Source organism: Dendrobates tinctorius, unplaced genomic scaffold, assembly GCF_039654945.1.
Source record: "Dendrobates tinctorius isolate UK_male_01 unplaced genomic scaffold, ASM3965494v1 ptg000016l, whole genome shotgun sequence".
Lineage (NCBI taxonomy): Eukaryota > Metazoa > Chordata > Amphibia > Anura > Dendrobatidae > Dendrobates > Dendrobates tinctorius.
In genome coordinates this window covers 80939166-80958493 of record NW_027361684.1, presented here as the reverse complement: position 1 = coordinate 80958493, position 19328 = coordinate 80939166, and the positions used below count along the sequence as shown (strand labels likewise).

Below are 19328 nucleotides of genomic sequence, written 5' to 3'. Positions count from 1 at the left end.
GGGCCATCTGGTCCAACCCCCTGCTCAAAGCAGGATTCGCTAAATCATCCCAGTTAGATGTCTGTCCAGCCTCTGTTTGAAGACTTCCATTGAAGGAGAACTCACCACTTCTCGTGGCAGCCTGTTCCACTCATTGATCACTCTAACTGTCAAAAAGTTTTTTCTAATATCTAATCTGTGTCTCCTCCCATTCAGCTTCATCCCATTGCTTCTAGTCTTTCCTTGTGCAAATGAGAATAAAGTTGATCCTTCTACAATGTGACAGCCCTTTAGATATTTGTAGACAGCTATTAAGTCTCCTCTCAGTCTTCTCTTTTGCAAACTAAACATTCCCAAATCCTGCAACCTTTCCTCATAAGACAGGGTTTGCAGACCGGTCACCATTCTGGTCGCTCTTTTCTGAACTTGCTCCAGTTTGTTGATGTCTTTTTTAAAATGTGGTGCCCAAAATTGGACACAATATTCCAGATGAGGTCTGACCAAAGAGGAGTAGAGGGAAATAATTACTTCACGTGATCTAGACTGTATGCTTCTGTTAATACATCCTAGAATTGCATTTGCCTTTTTTGCTGCTGCATCACACTGTTGACTCATATTCAGTCTGTGATCTATTAGTATACCCAAGTCTTTTTCACATGTGCTGTCACTTAGCCCTATTCCTCCCATTCTATATATGCTTTTTTCATTTTTATTGCCCAGATGTAGTACTTTGCATTTCTCCCTGTTAAAAACCATTCTGTTAGTTGCTGCCCACGTCTCCAGTTTATTTAAATCTTTTTGAATCCTCTCTCTCTCTTCTCTAGTATTAGCTATCCCTCCTAGCTTTGTGTCATCAGCAAATTTAATCAGTTTACCCTCAATTCCTTCATCTAAATCGTTGATAAAGATGTTGAACAATACAGGGCCCAGGACAGAGCCCTGTGGTACCCCACTTGAGACATTCTTCCAACTGGATGTGCAGCCATTTACGACCACTCTTTGGGTCCGATCACTAAGCCAGTTATGAATCCACCTAACAGTTGCCTTGTCCATTCCATACTTAGTCATTTTTTCAATAAGGATTGTATGAGAGACTTTGTCAAATGCTTTGCTGAAGTCAAGATATACTATATCTACAGCATTTCCTTGATCCACCCAATCAGTAATACCATCATAGAAGGAAATTAAATTAGTCTGACATGACTTATTAGTTACAAACCCATGCTGACTCTGTTTAATCACTTCATTCTTATCCAGGTATTGACATACATGTTGTTTAATAATTTGTTCAAAGATCTTTCCTGGTATAGAAGTCAGACTCACCGGCCTATAGTTGCCTGGGTCCACCTTCTTCCCCTTTTTGAAGATAGGAACAACATTTGCTCTTCTCCAGTCTTCTGGCACTTCTCCTGTTCTCCAAGAATTTTCAAAGATTATGGAGAGGGGTTCAAAAATTTCTTCTGCTATCTCCTTCAGTACTCTGGGGTGTAATTCATCTGGACCTGGAGACTTGAATACATTTAGGTTAGCTAAGTGTTTCCTCACTATCTTTCTGTTTATAGATATCCTGGATTCTTCTATTCCCTTAATAGGACAGTGAATAACAGTTGATGTTACATTTCCTTTCTGAGAGAAAACAGATGCAAAATAGGAATTTAAAAGTTCAGCCTTCTCAACATCCTGTCTTACCATTTCATCATTTTCATCCTGTAAAAATCCTATAGCATCTTTGACTTTTCTTTTACTTTTGACATATCCCCAAAATCCTTTATTATTGCTTTTGACATCTCTTGCAAGCCTCAATTCATTTTCAGCTTTAGATAATCTGATTTGTGCCTTGCAGGTTCTGCAGACAGCATTATATTCTTCTTTAGATATGCCTCCTTCTTTCCATTTTATAAACATTTTTTGCTTCCTTTTTAGCATGTGCTTAAGTTCTGTGTTCATCCATCCTGGTTTCCTTAAATGCTTCCTATTCTTCCCTCTTTTCGGAATTGTTAACAACTGTGCTTTGAGAATTTCATTTTTCAAGATTTCCCATCCTTCCTGGACATTTTTGTCTTTAAGGATATCCAGCCATTGGATCCCTCCAATTCTCTTTCTGAATCCCTTAAAATCTGCCTTTCTGAAATCTAACCTTGACGTCTGAGTCTTCACAGGTCTTCCGCCTCTAGTTATCCAAAATTCTAAAATAGCATGGTCGCTACCTCCTAGGGTCCCAGCCACTTTTACCTCCTCAACCATTTCCTCCCTGTTTATAAGGATTAGATCCAAGGTAGCAGTTCCCCTTGTTTTCTCCTTTACCTTTTGGAAGATAAAGTTGTCAGCAAGAGAGGATAAGAATTTCCTTGACCTGTTAGTTTTACCTGAGAGAGATTCCCAACAAATGTCTGGATAGTTGAAATCTCCCATGACAACTATGTCATATTTTTTGGAGAACTTGGCCATTTGATGCATAAAGAGTTCATCCATATCTTCAGCTTGCACAGGCGGCCTGTAGTAAATGCCTACAATGGTGTCCTTTCCATTGTTCTGTCCTTGTATTCTTACCCAAACAGTTTCCACAGAACTCCCAGTCTCTGAAGCTTCAATCTCTGTGCAGATATACGCATTTCTAACATACAATGCGACACCCCCTCCTCGTTTATCAAGTCTGTTTCTTGCAAATAAGTTGTATCCTTCTAGTCTTGTATTCCAATCATGTGTATCGTCCCACCAAGTTTCAGTGATTCCAATGACATCATATTTCTTTTCCTGTGTTAGTAGTTCCAATTCTCCTTGTTTGTTGCCCATGCTTTGTGCATTAGTATAGAAACATTTTAGTTTGTGATTGGTTTCTCTTTCTCCAATATTTTTTTTAATTAGATTCTTTCGTCTTTGTTCTTCCTTTCCACTTCTAATAGCAGAGTTCTCAGTAGCATTTGTCAGGTGTATGGCTTTTTCTGGTCTTTTGCTTCCCTTCCCATGTTGTTCTAGTTTAAAGCTCTCCTTACAAGTGTAGCAAGGCGACTTCCAAATACCTGCTTTCCAGTCTTCGTAAGGTGCACCCCATCTCTAGCAAGTAGTCCATCGTATAAGTAGTTCACTCCGTGATCCAGAAATCCAAATCGTTGCTGACGGCACCATCGACGTAGCCAGTTGTTCACCTGCAGAATCTTATTCCACCTCCTTGTTCCATGGCCATCCACTGGGAGGATGGAAGAGAAGACCACCTGCGCTCCCAGTTCTTTCACTTTCTTGCCTAAGTCTTCAAAGTCTCTGCAGATGGTTTCCAGGTCGTTTCTTGCGGTGTCATTTGTCCCCACATGTAGTAGCAGGAATGGGTAGTCATCTGTAGGTCTGAAGAGTCCTGATATCCTGTCAGACACATCTTTAATTTTTGCACCTGGAAGACAGCACATTTCTCTTGAAGTTATATCCGGTCTGCAGATAGCGGCCTCTGTTCCTCTCAACAGGGAATCCCCCATGACCACCACTCTCCGTTTCTTCTTCACAACATTTTTCTTTCTCCATCCAGGAGGACTCTGAAGGCGTACAAGGTTGCTGTTTGTTGGCAAAGTCTTATCCTGATGTATTTCTTCATCGTTTTCCTGCGTGAGAGCCTGGTACTGGTTTCTGAGCAGTATGGGTGCTGACTGCCTCCTGATCCTCCTGCTTCTCTGGGTCACATGTCTCCATTCCTCTGTTTCTTCAGGTGCACTTCGAATTTCTTCTCTTTCTGTAACATGAAGAGATAATTCTGCTCTGTCCAAGAACTCTTCACCTTCCTTAATGATCTTCAACGTAGCTAACCTCTCTTCGAGATTTTGCAACTTTTCCTCCAACAGGGTCACAAGCTTGCATTTGTGGCATGTGAAGTTTGGCTTTTCCACTGGTAAATCTGTGAACATGTAGCAAGAATTGCAGCTCACCAAATGGCTCCTGGCCTCTTCCATCTTGAGATTTCTTAAAAAGATGAAAGATGAGCCAAAATTCGTGATCGTTGAGCTCGCGAAGACTCTTCACTTATCCCAGAAGGCACTGGGAATATGCAAATGATCTCCTCAAGACTCTTCCCCTGGTTTCTCCGATTTCCTCTTTTCAGCTGCAACGGCCAAAACCCAGTGATCGTTGAGCTCGCGGAGACTCTTCACTTATCCCAGAAGGCACTGGGAATATGCAAATGATCTCCTCAAGACTCTTCCCCTGGTTTCTCCGATTTCCTCTTTTCAGCTGCAACGGCCAAAACCCAGTGATCGTTGAGCTCGCGGAGACTCTTCACTTATCCCAGAAGGCACTGGGAATATGCAAATGATCTCCTCAAGACTCTTCCCCTGGTTTCTCCGATTTCCTCTTTTCAGCTGCAACGGCCAAAACCCAGTGATCGTTGAGCTCGCGGAGACTCTTCACTTATCCCAGAAGGCACTGGGAATATGCAAATGATCTCCTCAAGACTCTTCCCCTGGTTTCTCCGATTTCCTCTTTTCAGCTGCAACGGCCAAAACCCAGTGATCGTTGAGCTCGCGGAGACTCTTCACTTATCCCAGAAGGCACTGGGAATATGCAAATGATCTCCTCAAGACTCTTCCCCTGGTTTCTCCGATTTCCTCTTTTCAGCTGCAACGGCCAAAACCCAGTGATCGTTGAGCTCGCGAAGACTCTTCACTTATCCCAGAAGGCACTGGGAATATGCAAATGATCTCCTCAAGACTCTTCCCCTGGTTTCTCCGATTTCCTCTTTTCAGCTGCAACGGCCAAAACCCAGTGATCGTTGAGCTCGCGGAGACTCTTCACTTATCCCAGAAGGCACTGGGAATATGCAAATGATCTCCTCAAGACTCTTCCCCTGGTTTCTCCGATTTCCTCTTTTCAGCTGCAACGGCCAAAACCCAGTGATCGTTGAGCTCGCGGAGACTCTTCACTTATCCCAGAAGGCACTGGGAATATGCAAATGATCTCCTCAAGACTCTTCCCCTGGTTTCTCCGATTTCCTCTTTTCAGCTGCAACGGCCAAAACCCAGTGATCGTTGAGCTCGCGGAGACTCTTCACTTATCCCAGAAGGCACTGGGAATATGCAAATGATCTCCTCAAGACTCTTCCCCTGGTTTCTCCGATTTCCTCTTTTCAGCTGCAACGGCCAAAACCCAGTGATCGTTGAGCTCGCGGAGACTCTTCACTTATCCCAGAAGGCACTGGGAATATGCAAATGATCTCCTCAAGACTCTTCCCCTGGTTTCTCCGATTTCCTCTTTTCAGCTGCAACGGCCAAAACCCAGTGATCGTTGAGCTCGCGGAGACTCTTCACTTATCCCAGAAGGCACTGGGAATATGCAAATGATCTCCTCAAGACTCTTCCCCTGGTTTCTCCGATTTCCTCTTTTCAGCTGCAACGGCCAAAACCCAGTGATCGTTGAGCTCGCGGAGACTCTTCACTTATCCCAGAAGGCACTGGGAATATGCAAATGATCTCCTCAAGACTCTTCCCCTGGTTTCTCCGATTTCCTCTTTTCAGCTGCAACGGCCAAAACCCAGTGATCGTTGAGCTCGCGGAGACTCTTCACTTATCCCAGAAGGCACTGGGAATATGCAAATGATCTCCTCAAGACTCTTCCCCTGGTTTCTCCGATTTCCTCTTTTCAGCTGCAACGGCCAAAACCCAGTGATCGTTGAGCTCGCGGAGACTCTTCACTTATCCCAGAAGGCACTGGGAATATGCAAATGATCTCCTCAAGACTCTTCCCCTGGTTTCTCCGATTTCCTCTTTTCAGCTGCAACGGCCAAAACCCAGTGATCGTTGAGCTCGCGAAGACTCTTCACTTATCCCAGAAGGCACTGGGAATATGCAAATGATCTCCTCAAGACTCTTCCCCTGGTTTCTCCGATTTCCTCTTTTCAGCTGCAACGGCCAAAACCCAGTGATCGTTGAGCTCGCGGAGACTCTTCACTTATCCCAGAAGGCACTGGGAATATGCAAATGATCTCCTCAAGACTCTTCCCCTGGTTTCTCCGATTTCCTCTTTTCAGCTGCAACGGCCAAAACCCAGTGATCGTTGAGCTCGCGGAGACTCTTCACTTATCCCAGAAGGCACTGGGAATATGCAAATGATCTCCTCAAGACTCTTCCCCTGGTTTCTCCGATTTCCTCTTTTCAGCTGCAACGGCCAAAACCCAGTGATCGTTGAGCTCGCGGAGACTCTTCACTTATCCCAGAAGGCACTGGGAATATGCAAATGATCTCCTCAAGACTCTTCCCCTGGTTTCTCCGATTTCCTCTTTTCAGCTGCAACGGCCAAAACCCAGTGATCGTTGAGCTCGCGAAGACTCTTCACTTATCCCAGAAGGCACTGGGAATATGCAAATGATCTCCTCAAGACTCTTCCCCTGGTTCAGCCCCTCGGGAACCACTTTGGCCACTTGGTAGCCACTTTGGCACATTCGGCACCTCAGTAGCCACTTTGGCCACTTGGTAGCCACTTTGGCACATTTGGCACCTCGGGAGCCACTTTGGCCACTTGGTAGCCACTTTAGCCATGTTGACACATGCTGCCACTTTGCCTCGGGGGCCACTTTGGCGCTCCGGGCCCCTCAGGGGCCACTTTGGCACACTGAACTTCTAAAGCCACTTTGGCGTCTGACTGTAGTGATGGGGAACTTTGGCACTCCAGCTGTGGGAGAACTACAACTCCCAGCAACTGCTGCCTCAACTGCTGCATGTTGCAAGGGCATGCTGGGAGTTGTAGTTTTACAACAGCTGGAGTGCCAAGGTTAGCCATGACTGGGTGGGGCTTTTAAGAAGCCATTGGCGCGCTGCGCCTTTAAGACCTTGAATCAGCGATCTGTCAGCTTCTATTAGCTAATACGGGTCATGTGTGGAAGCTGCATTTGCACAGCTGCCATCTTTGTAAGGTCACTGGCACCTGCACTGTGGCTTCAATCCAAGTCAGTTGGGGGGTCATGGAAAGGTCGCCATTAATTCCTATGGGAAAATTTTTGCTTAAAATGTGATTTTTTTAAAAACTACAAATCGGATCGACTCCAAAAATACATAGCACACCTGTTCCCACTGAGGGCTTTGAAATGCCGCCTGAACGGGTTCTCTGCGCCGAGCGGTTCGGGCCGCATTAATTACAGAAAACGCGGAGAAGAAGTAGAATAACTAGATGTGTATTTCCTGAAGGAAGTACAGATAGTGCTTTGAAATGGTGCCTGGGCTGCCCCTTTAAGAGAGACTTGCCTGCTGCCCCTGCAAGACTTTCAACTCAGGATCTGTTTTAACTGTGGGTGCCTCTCAGGGGCCACTTTGACCTGTGGGGCCCCTCAGGGTCTGATTTGGTGGGTGGGGCCCCTCAGGATCCGATTCGGTGGCCAGGGCTCCTCAGGGCTTGAATTGGTGGATGGGATCCCTCAGGGTCTGATTTTGTGGGCGGAGCCCCTCTGGGTCCAATTTGGTGGGGCCCCTCAGGGTCCGGTTTGGTGGGCGGGGCCCTTCAGAGTCCGACTTGGTGGGCGGGCCACTCTGGGTCCGATTTGGTGGGCGGGGCCACTCTGGGTCCGATTTGTTGGGCAGGACCCCATAGTGTCCGATTTGGTGGGCGGGGCCACTCTGGGTCTGATTTTGTGGGCGGGGCCACTCTGGGTCCGATTGGTGGACGAGGCCACTCTGGGTCCGATTTGGTGGGCGGGGCCACTCTGGGTCCGATTTGGTGGGGGGCTCCATAGGGTCCGATTTGGTTGGCGGAGCCACTCAGGGTCTGATTTAGTGGGCGGGGCCATTCTGGGTCCGATTTGGTGGGCGGGGCCCCTCATGGTCTGATTTGGTGGGCGGGGCCCCTCTGGGTCCGATTTGGTGGGCGGGGCAACTCTGGGTCCGATTTGGTGAGCGGGGCCACTCTGGGTCCGGTTTGGAGGCCAGGGTGGCTCAGCCTCCGATTTGTAGGCCAGGGTCGATCAGCCTCCGATTTGGAGGCCGGGGTGGCTCAGCCTTCGATTTGGAGCCTGAGGTCACTCAGCTTTCGATTTGGCGTGCCGTCCCTTTAAGACTCATTTCGGTGCGCCGGCCCTTTAAGAATCACTTTGGCTCGTCGGCCCTTTAAGAGCCAGTTTGGCTCACTGGGCTTCTAAATCCACTTTGGCGCACATTCTCTCTCAGGGGCATGCGTCATGTGATGAAGCTAGATTTGCATTTGTGCTGTGGGTTTCACTTTAAGAGCTCATATTATCTGCCAGAAACTCTGTCCTGGAGAGGTCATGTATAGTTCGTAGGCGTTGGCATAGTAACTGGGTGTGCCTGCGCATATCAATGAGCTTAACTGCCATTTGAATCGCCTCAGGGCATGTTTTCCCTGCGGCAACATTTTCCCATTGAAATGCATTGAGAAAAATGTTTTTTCAAATGCAAATTGTGCAAAAACTACAAATCCGATCTGCACAAAAATTACTTAGCACACCACGCGTGGATGGTGGCTTCGCAACGACACCTCAACGGAGTCTGTGCGTGTAGCGGTTCGGGCCGCATTAATTGCGGAAAATCAACTGAATAATAAGACTAGATGTATATTTCCTGAAGGAAGTACAAATAGCGTTTTGAAATGGTGCCCGGGCTGCCCCCTTAAGAGAGACTTGCCTGCTGCCCCTGCAAGACTTTCAACTCAGGATCTGTTTTAACTGTGGGTGCCTCTCAGGGGCCACTTTGGCCTCAGGGTCTGACTTGGTGGGTGGGGCCCCTCAGGATCCGATTCAGTGGCCTGGGCTCCTCAGAGCTTGAATTGGTGGCCGGGATCCCTCAGGGTCTGATTTTGTGGTGTGGCCAGTCAGGGTCAGATTTTGTGGGTGTGGCCCCTCAGGGTCCGATTTTGTGAGTGGGGCCCCTCAGGGTCCGATTTTGTGGGTGGGGCCCCACAGGGTCTGATTTTGTGGCCGGGGCCCCTCAGGGTCCGATTTTGTGGGTGGGGCCCCTCAGGGTCCGATTTTGTGGGTGGGGCCCCTCAGGGTCCGATTTTGTGGCAGGGGCTCCTCAAGGTCCGATTTTGTGGGTGGGGCCACTCAGTGTCCGATTTTGTGGCCGGGGCCCCTCAGGGTCTGATTTTGTGGTTGGGGCCTCTCAGGGTCCGATTTTGTGGGTGGGACCCCTCAGGGTCCGATATTGTGGGTGGGGCCCCTCAGGGTCTGATTTTGTGGCCGGGGCCCCTCAGGGTCCAATTTTGTGGTTGGGGCCCCTCAGGGTCCGATTTTGTGGCCGGGGCCACTCAGGGTCCTATATTGTGGGTGGGGCCCCTCAGGGTCTGATTTTGTGGGTGGGGCCCCTCAGGGTCTGATTTTGTGGCCGGGGCCCCTCAGAGTCTGATTTTGTGGGTGGGGACCCTTAGGGTCTGATTTTGTGGGTGGGGCCACTCTTCGTCTGATTTGGTGGGTGGGGCCACTCTGGGTCTGATTTGGTGGGCAGGGTCCATCAAGGTCCAATTTGGTGGGCGGGGCCACTCTGGGTCTGATTTTGTGGGTGGGTCTCTTTAGGGTCCGATTTGCTGGGCCACTCTGGGTCCGATTTGGTGGGCGGGGCCCTCAGGGTCCGATTTGGTGGGCGGGGCCACTCTGGATCCGATTTGGTGGGCGGGGCCACTTTGGGTCCGATTTGGTGGGTGGGGCCCCTAGGGTCCAATTTGGTGGGCGGAGCCCCTCAGGGTCCGATTTTGTGGGCGGGGCCCCTCAGGGTCCGATTTGGTGGGCGGGGCCCCTCAGGGTCTGATTTGGTGGGCGGGGCCCCTCAGTGTCCGATTTGGTGGGCTGGGCCATTCTGAGTCTGATTTGGTGGGCGGGGCCCCTCAGGGTACGATTTGGTGAGCGGGGCAACTCTGGGTCTGATTTGGTGGGCGAGGCCACTCTGGGTCTGATTTGATGGGCGGGGTCACTCTGGGTCCGATTTGGAGGCCAGGGTGGCTCAGCCTCCGATTTGTAGGCCAGGGTCGATCAGCCTCTGATTTAGAGGCCGGGGTGGCTGAGCCTCCGATTTGGAGCCTGGGGTCACTCAGCTTTCGATTTGGCGCGCCGGCCCTTTAAGAATCACTTTGGCGCGTCGGCCCTTTTAGAGCCACTTTGGCTCACTGGGCTTCTAAATCCACTTTGGTGCACATTCTCTCTCTGGGGCATGCGTCATGTGATGAAGCTAGATTTGTATTTGTGCTGTGGGATTCGCTTTAAGAGCTGATATTATCTGCCAGAAACTCTGTCCTGGAGGGGTCATGTATAGTTCGTAGGCGTTGTCATAGTAACTGGGTGTGCCTGCGCATATCAATGAGCTTAACTGCCATTTGAATCGCCTCAGGGCATGTTTTCCCTGTGGCAACATTTTCCCATTGAAATGCATTGAGGAAAATGTTTTTTCAAATGCAAATTGCGCAAAAACTACAAATCCGATCGGCACGAAAATTACTTACAGTTGTGGCCAAAAGTATTGACACCCCTGCAATTCTGTCAGATAATACTCAGTTTCTTCCTGAAAATGATTGCAAACACATATTCTTTGGTATTATTATCTTCATTAAATTTGTCTTAAATGAAAAAACACAAAAAGAATTGTCCTAAAGCCAAATTGGATATAATTCCACACCAAACATAAAAAAGAGGGTGGACAAAAGTATTGGCACTGTTCGAAAAATCATGTGATGCTTCTCTAATTTATGTAATTAACAGCATCTGTAACTTACCTGTGGCACCTAACAGGTGTTGGCAATAACTAAATCACACTTGCAGCCAGTTGACATGGATTAAAGTTGACTCAACCTCTGTCCTGTGTCCTTGTGTGTACCACATTGAGCATGGAGAAATGAAAGAAGACCAAAGAACTGTCTGAGGACTTGAGAAACCAAATTGTGAGGAAGCATGAGCAATCTCAAGGCTACAAGTCCATCTCCAAAGACCTGAATGTTCCTGTGTCTACCGTGCGCAGTGTCATCAAGAAGTTTAAAGCCCATGGCACTGTGGCTAACCTCCCTAGATGTGGACGGAAAAGAAAAATTGACAAGAGATTTCAACGCAAGATTGTGCGGATGTTGGATAAAGAACCTCGACTAACATCCAAACAAGTTCAAGCTGCCCTGCAGTCCGAGGGTATAACAGTGTCAACCCATACTATCCGTCAGCATCTGAATGAAAAGGGACTGTATGGTAGGAGACCAAGGAAGACCCCACTTCTTACCCCGAGACATAAAAAAGCCAGGCTGGAGTTTGCCAAAACTTACCTGAAAAAGCCTAAAACGTTTTGGAAGAATGTTCTCTGGTCAGATGAGACAAAAGTAGAGCTTTTTGGGCAAAGGCATCAACATAGAGTTTACAGGAGAAAAAAAGAGGCATTCAAAGAAAAGAACACGGTCCCTACAGTCAAACATGGCGGAGGTTCCCTGATGTTTTGGGGTTGCTTTGCTGCCTCTGACACTGGACTGCTTGACCGTGTGCATGGCATTATGAAGTCTGAAGACTACCAACAAATTTTGCAGCATAATGTAGGGCCCAGTGTGAGAAAGCTGGGTCTCCCTCAGAGGTCATGGGTCTTCCAGCAGGACAATGACCCAAAACACACTTCAAAAAGCACTAGAAAATGGTTTGAGAGAAAGCACTGGAGACTTCTAAGGTGGCCAGCAATGAGTCCAGACCTGAATCCCATAGAAAACCTGTGGAGAGATCTAAAAATGGCAGTTTGGAGAAGGCACCCTTCAAATATCAGGGACCTGGAGCAGTTTGCCAAAGAAGAATGGTCTAAAATTCCAGCAGAGCATTGTATGAAACTCATTGATGGTTACTGGAAGCAGTTGGTCGTAGTTATTTTGGCTAAAGGTTGTGCAACCAAGTATTAGGCTGAGGGTGCCAATACTTTTGTCTGGCCCATTTTTGGAGTTTTGTGTGAAATGATCAATGTTTTGCTTTTTGCTTCATTCTCTTTTGTGTTTTTTACTTAAGACAAATTAAATGAAGATAATAATACCAAAAAATTTGTGTTTGCAATCATTTTCAGGAAGAAACTGAGTATTATCTGACAGAATTGCAGGGGTGTCAATACTTTTGGCCACAACTGTAGCACACCACTTGTGGACGCTGGCTTCTAAACGACACCTCAAGGGAGTCTGTGCGTGTAGCGGTTCGGGCCGCATTAATTGCGGAAATTAACTGAATAATAATAATAAGAAGAAGAATAAGTTAGCAGCGTTCGGATTACATGATAGTGCTTTCTTCAGAGCACTATAAATATAAGAAATCGGATTACAATATGGTGCTTGAACCTAGAGGTTCAAGCATCATAATAAGTACTATCTATTTGCCATATCTGTAAATATGTTCTAAACCATAGGAGAAATATGTAGAAAGCAAGGACTTACTACTTATAAATGGCACAGTAATGACGCAGATGTGACCTACAGAAAGGGGTCTCATTTAAAAGATATTTCTGAGAGAAAAAAAACATATCAGGAACCTGTAAGGTTCTGTTCACCAAACATTGGCTGAAAATAATTTGCATTTGTCAGGTTACAATCTGGATACTTTATATTCATTTACCTATATAGCACCATTAATTTACAGATGTCATCATCAGTCCCCATTGGGGCTTACAATTTAAATTTCTGATCAGTATGTCTTTAGATTGTTGGAGGAGCACAGAGGAAACCCACGCAAACACGGGAAGAACATATACATTTCTTGCAGATGTTGTCCTTGGGGGAATTGATCCAAGGACCTCTGTGCTATAAGGCTACAATGCTAACCACTGAGCCACTGTCCTTTTTCTTGACAGTTTTGACAAGTGTAATCCATAGCAGAGCATTAGAAATAAAGAAGAAGTAAAAGAGAACATAAGTTAGAGAATCGAATTTAATTTATTGTGTTATTAAAGATAGTTTGTGTAAGTGCTATCCATCCATTAGACTAAGTGGTGGTCCAAAGAGAAGAATTCTCACTTTTCTATCCATTAGCTGGTATGTAGATTTTCCTGAGTGTCTAAGGTTTCCCTTGTGTATTAATCCAAGTAAGCAGAGAATACTGCATACGTACAATTTTGTATCATGCATTGTTCCTGACAAGAATGCAATGCTCAATTTTCCTGGCATTTGTCACAGGTGAGGATGCTACCTTTAGTAGCCATTCAGACCCTTTTGTGTCAACTTTTGTGCATGTTATTTGGCCAAAATCACCAGGGTATGTGAACTTTTGATCAGGGTCATTTGCATATTTTGGGTTGTCATTATGATTTAAAAAGAGAAAACACAGTAGTTTTGACAATAAATGGCTTCACTCAACCAATAACCATGAGTGGAGAAAAAGTTTTAGTGTTATCATTCATATTCTCTGAAAAAAGGACAAGAAAGCAAAAATTCTGATGGGGTATGTAAACTTTTGAGCATATCTGTATATCAGAGGCAGAGGCAGTAGTTTGAACAGCACAGAATGAACTTAAGTGTTATATACTATTGCAGGAATGCACTGACTGGCCAAGGCAAATTAAGAAGATTTGTTGTTATTGTCATAGGGCCTTCAGGGAGAAACAAACAAAAAGAAAGAGAGAGAAACAAGTTGGCTAAAAAAACAAGTATTTTACACTTGGCAGCTGAAATCTCTGGATACAACATGCAGTTAATCTAGCGCAGATTATCCTTGCAGACCTTCATTGAGGAATTCTCAATACATTGACCATTCTAGATAGGACAGGCAGGACAGGACTCCAGGGGTCAGCCGGAGGAAAAAGGAAGTTACTGACCTGGCCACCTGGATTTAACCCCTGTAGGAGTGGCTGTAGGACCCTTCCCCTTTAAACCCATTGGACAGCTGGGCATTCCAATTAGTACATCACCTGAGGGAGTGGTGAGAAGGGGGAACTGGGCACTGAACTGTATTTATCTAGCTTTAGTCCTATGGGCTCCACAGTCAGAGGCACATTCCTTAATTAGTACCGTGCCTACCATTAGTGATGGAGGGGGATGGCTTTGCTTTTGAAAAGAGCCTTATTAACTCATAGAGGAGAATGCTTTCTGCCATTGTTGGAATGACAGCAAAACTGGGGGGTCCAAAACTGGTCCACCAGTGAAGACTTCAGAACTAAAGTAGTACTATTTGAGGAGGGTAGGAGTGTTGTCTGTGTCTGTCCAATATGTCGTATTAGATTCAACAAATAATTGCTGGAGACCTATATACGTAGAGGTTCATATAAAGACGTAGGGATCATCTCATTCCAACAAGAAGCTGAATATATGCCTGAAATGCGTCTACCACCAAGAATTTGAAGTCTACGTTTTGAAATAAAGTGCTGAAGATTTTATTCATTTGCCAACACTTGGATTTTTTTTTCAAAAAGCAGAATATAATATATGGTCTGGTGCGGAAGTGGAATCTGTGGCCCTAAAAACACCTATTACTGCTGTTGCAGATATTCAGAAGAGTATTAAGAGAAGAGCAAGAAAACTGGTGAAAAAATTATCCTAGCAGACGCACATCATCAGAACACAGGTTAACACATATTAAAAACAGTTCACTTGAAGCCATATGGAGTATATAGTGTAAAAGTGTCATAGTAGGGAGGAAACAGAAGTGTGTAGCATTTTGCAGTCAGCGACTGGTGATCACAGTGATCACAGACAGCCATTTGGACTTGCATTTCCTGTGGGAATAAAGAGATTTTTCTTCCATTACCCATTCTCTTATATAAAACTCGGTGTTTTTTATGGCCCTTTCCTTTATTTTAGTAAGTTTTATTAACTTAAATTTACAAAACAAAAACTTTTTATGGAGCAAGAGTGCATGCGGGTACTATGCTATTTATGTAGTTGCTTCTGTAAGAGAATGATGCTTATCCCCTTAACGACCAGAGGTATTTTTGGTTTTGCATTTTCATTTTTTCCTCCCCTTCTTTCCAGAGCCATAGCTTTTTGATTTTGTGGTCGAAATGGCCATGTGAAGGCTTGTTTTTTTGCAGGACGAGTTGTACGTTTGAACAAAACCATTGCTTTTAACATATCATGTAACGGAAAATGGGAAAAAAATTCAAAATGCGGTGAAATTGCAAAAAATATGCAATCCCACGCTTGTTTTTTGTTTGGCTCTTTTACTAGATTCACTAAATGACAAACCTGACCTGTCATTATGATTCTCCAGGTCATTACGAGTTCATAGACACCAAATTTATTAGGCCGGGGTCACACTAGAGAGGAATACGGACGAGTGAGAGGCGTTAAAAGCACGCATTACACACAGACAAATGATTCTCTATGGGGCAGCTCCCATCAGCCGTATATTTCTTGTCTGTATTCTACGGTCCGTGCCAATCGCAGCATGCTGCGATTGTCAGCGTACTACACCCGTAGTACGCCAATGCAAGTCTATGGGTGCGCTAAAAATACGCATTACACACGGACCAGATGTGTGACTTGCGAGAAATACGCACCGGTGTCCTTTAGAAAAGCCAGCAATTCAGTGCGCGATACAGTAAAATCACACTGACAGACTATAACACAAACGAAAGAATAGATATAGACACATAGAATACATATATATATATATATAACTACACGTCATTGAGACACACATATATATATATATATATTTATTTATATTCCACAGAGTTCTTCATAGCAGAATAGCCGCTAATTCAATTGCCGGCTTTTGTCAAATCATTCCCCAACCCGACATGAAATAACACATGGTTTACATACAGTGGGGCAAAAAAGTATTTAGTCAGTCAGCAATAGTGCAAGTTCCACCACTTAAAAAGATGAGAGGCGTCTGTAATTTACATCATAGGTAGACCTCAACTATGGGAGACAAACTGAGAAAAAAAAATCCAGAAAATCACATTGTCTGTTTTTTTTTTCATTTTATTTGCATATTATGGTGGAAAATAAGTATTTGGTCAGAAACAAAATTTCATCTCAATACTTTGTGATATATCCTTTGTTGGCAATGACAGAGGTCAAACGTTTTCTGTAAGTCTTCACAAGGTTGCCACACACTGTTGTTGGTATGTTGGCCCATTCCTCCATGCAGATCTCCTCTAGAGCAGTGATGTTTTTGGCTTTTCGCTTGGCAACACGGACTTTCAACTCCCTCCAAAGGTTTTCTATAGGGTTGAGATCTGGAGACTGGCTAGGCCACTCCAGGACCTTGAAATGCTTCTTACGAAGCCACTCCTTCATTGCCCTGGCGGTGTGCTTTGGATCATTGTCATGTTGAAAGACCCAGCCACGTTTCATCTTCAATGCCCTTGCTGATGGAAGGAGGTTTGCACTCAAAATCTCACGATACATGGCCCCATTCATTCTTTCATGTACCCGGATCAGTCGTCCTGGCCCCTTTGCAGAGAAACAGCCCCAAAGCATGATGTTTCCACCACCATGCTTTACAGTAGGTATGGTGTTTGATGGATGCAACTCAGTATTCTTTTTCCTCCAAACACGACAAGTTGTGTTTCTACCAAACAGTTCCAGTTTGGTTTCATCAGACCATAGGACATTCTCCCAAAACTCCTCTGGATCATCCAAATGCTCTCTAGCAAACTTCAGACGGGCCCGGACATGTACAGGCTTAAGCAGTGGGACACATCTGGCACTGCAGGATCTGAGTCCATGGTGGCGTAGTGTGTTACTTATGGTAGGCCTTGTTACATTGGTCCCAGCTATCTGCAGTTCATTCACTAGGTCCCCCCGCGTTGTTCTGGGATTTTTGCTCACCGTTCTTGTGATCATTCTGACCCCACGGGGTGGGATTTTGCGTGGAGCACCAGATCGAGGGAGATTATCAGTGGTCTTGTATGTCTTCCATTTTCTAATTATTGCTCCCACAGTTGATTTCTTCACTCCAAGCTGGTTGGCTATTACAGATTCAGTCTTCCCAGCCTGATGCAGGGCTACAATTTTGTTTCTGGTGTCCTTTGACAGCTCTTTGGTCTTCACCATAGTGGAGTTTGGAGTCAGACTGTTTGAGGGTGTGCACAGGTGTCTTTTTATACTGATAACAAGTTTAAACAGGTGCCATTACTACAGGTAATGAGTGGAGGAAAGAGGAGACTCTTAAAGAAGAAGTTACAGGTCTGTGAGAGCCAGAAATCTTGATTGCTTGTTTCTGACCAAATACTTATTTTCCACCATAATATGCAAATAAAATGAAAAAAAAACAGACAATGTGATTTTCTGGATTTTTTTTTCTCAGTTTGTCTACCATAGTTGAGGTCTACCTATGATGTAAATTACAGACGCCTCTCATCTTTTTAAGTGGTGGAACTTGCACTATTGCTGACTGACTAAATACTTTTTTGCCCCACTGTATAGTAAACCATTTCATTTCATGTTTTTGTTTTGTATGTCTTTCATTAGTAATTAGATGAGGGTTGATGTGTAAAATTTGGGAGGTGTAGGTGTTAATTTAAGGGGTTAATTCGTTGTAAAAAAAAATGTGTGGGCTCCTGCATTGACAAATTACCGCGGGAGCCCACACATTCTTGAATTAGCGGCTATTCTGCTATGAAGAACTCTGTGAAATATAAATATATATATATGTGTCTCAATGACATGTGTATATATATATATATATATATATATATATATATATATGTATGTATTCTATGTGTCTATATCTATTCTTTCGTTTGTGTTATAAAACCTGTCATATGGCTCCATTATATGTCCATTTTGCAAGCCGGCGAGAAAATCTCAGCATACGGATTACATACGGATGCTGACATGCGCAAAATACGCGACCACACCTTGCTTACGGATGACATACGGAGCACTATTTAGGGGTCATTCATCCGTATTTTGCGTCGGTTAGTGTGACCCCGGCCTTAAGATTCTTTTATATCTAAGTGGTGAAGAAAAATTCCAAATATTGTTCTAAAAAAAATTGTGCCATTTTCCGAGACCCGTAGCATCTCCATTTTTCGTGATCTCAGGTTGGGTGAAGGCTTATTTTTTGCGTGCCGAGCTGACGTTTTTAATGATACCTTTTTGGTGCAGATACGATCTTTTGATCACCAGTTATTGCATTTTAATGCAATGACATGGTGACCAAAAAACATAATTCTGGCATTTTGACCTTTTTTCTCTTTACACCATTTAGCGATCAGGATAATCCTTTTTTTATATTGATAGAGTAGGCGATTCGGAATGCGGCGATACTGAATATGTGTGTTTTTGACTTTTTAATTGTTTTATTTTGAATGCACCGAAAGGGGGTGCTTTGAACTTTTATTTATTTATTTTTTTATATTTAATTTTTTTTTTTTTTTTTACTTTTGCCATGCTTTAATAATCTCCATGGGAGACCAGAAGCTGCAATAACCCGATTGGCTCAGCTACATACAGGAGATGATCAGATTGCCTGTATGTAGCAGAATAACTGGTTATGAGCGCCAACCACTGGGCGGCGCTCAAAGCAAGCTGTCAGTGACAACCATAGAGAGACCTCTGGTTGTCATGCCAACCCATCGATGACCCGCGATCACATGACGGGGATCACCGATGGGCGGATTTCCGGTGCGATTGCCGGAAGTACATATTAAATGCCGCTGTCAGTGATTGACAACGGCATATAAGGGGCTAATAGCTGCAGGTGGATCGCAGTTCCACACATGGCTGTTTTTTGTGCATGTCAGCTGTTCAAAACAGCCGGGAAAGATGTGGGCTCACCGCCGGAGCCCAAATCAATTGTGTTTGTTGTTTTAATACCATAATAATGAGCAGAAATATAAATAATTAATATCGAAAGCAAACATATCAATAGCTAATTCCAAAATGTGCTTTAAAGGGGCACTCTGAGCAAATCTGAAGCATGAGGTGGGGAGCAAGACACAGGAATTTTCTTTTTAAATCCCCTACCAGGCATAAGATATCTAACAGCATTTCAATGGGATTTTAATTGAACATAACTATTACCTCTGATTTCTCAATCATCAGTTCAGACCATTTCTGCCACTGAGGACATTTATCCCGGTCATCAAAGGTGGTTTCATCTGATAGCCAGCAGCATTGTTCACGACTGTACCAGAACCCATTAAGACATATTCCCTCTTTTAGATCAGTCATCCAATCCGCTGCTAAGTCTATAACTCCAGCTAAAGTGCCTATAAAATATAATAAGAACAATATAATTAATTAAAATGAAGACATATTATGCGGCGACTCCATACATACGGTAAGTGCATTGCTGAAATGCTTTGATTTCTCCATCAACCCTACAGTTTTCAACAGATCTCAGATAAGGAAAGAGCAAGATGAGACCGGCCAATAGCCGGACCAACACTGACATCTTGTGGCAGTTCAGTTTAATGCTAAAAATTACGGTCTATAAGTTAAAATATGAAGTGCTCATACTGATATACTGTAGTAGTGCTGAATTTAGCATG

The 19328-nt window shown here is 44.6% G+C and overlaps 1 protein-coding gene across 5 annotated transcripts in view; it reads right to left on the bottom strand.

Annotated features, from left to right (window-relative positions):
* The window catches only part of CLCN4 (chloride voltage-gated channel 4), a 103814-nt gene that overhangs the window by 39859 nt on the left and 44627 nt on the right, over positions 1-19328 (bottom strand). For all 5 annotated transcript variants that reach the window (XM_073565995.1, XM_073565997.1, XM_073565996.1 and 2 more), the window contains one exon: positions 18859-19046. In XM_073565995.1, coding sequence (XP_073422096.1) covers positions 18859-19046 — 188 coding nt within the window. The remainder of the gene's footprint in view (positions 1-18858; positions 19047-19328) is intronic.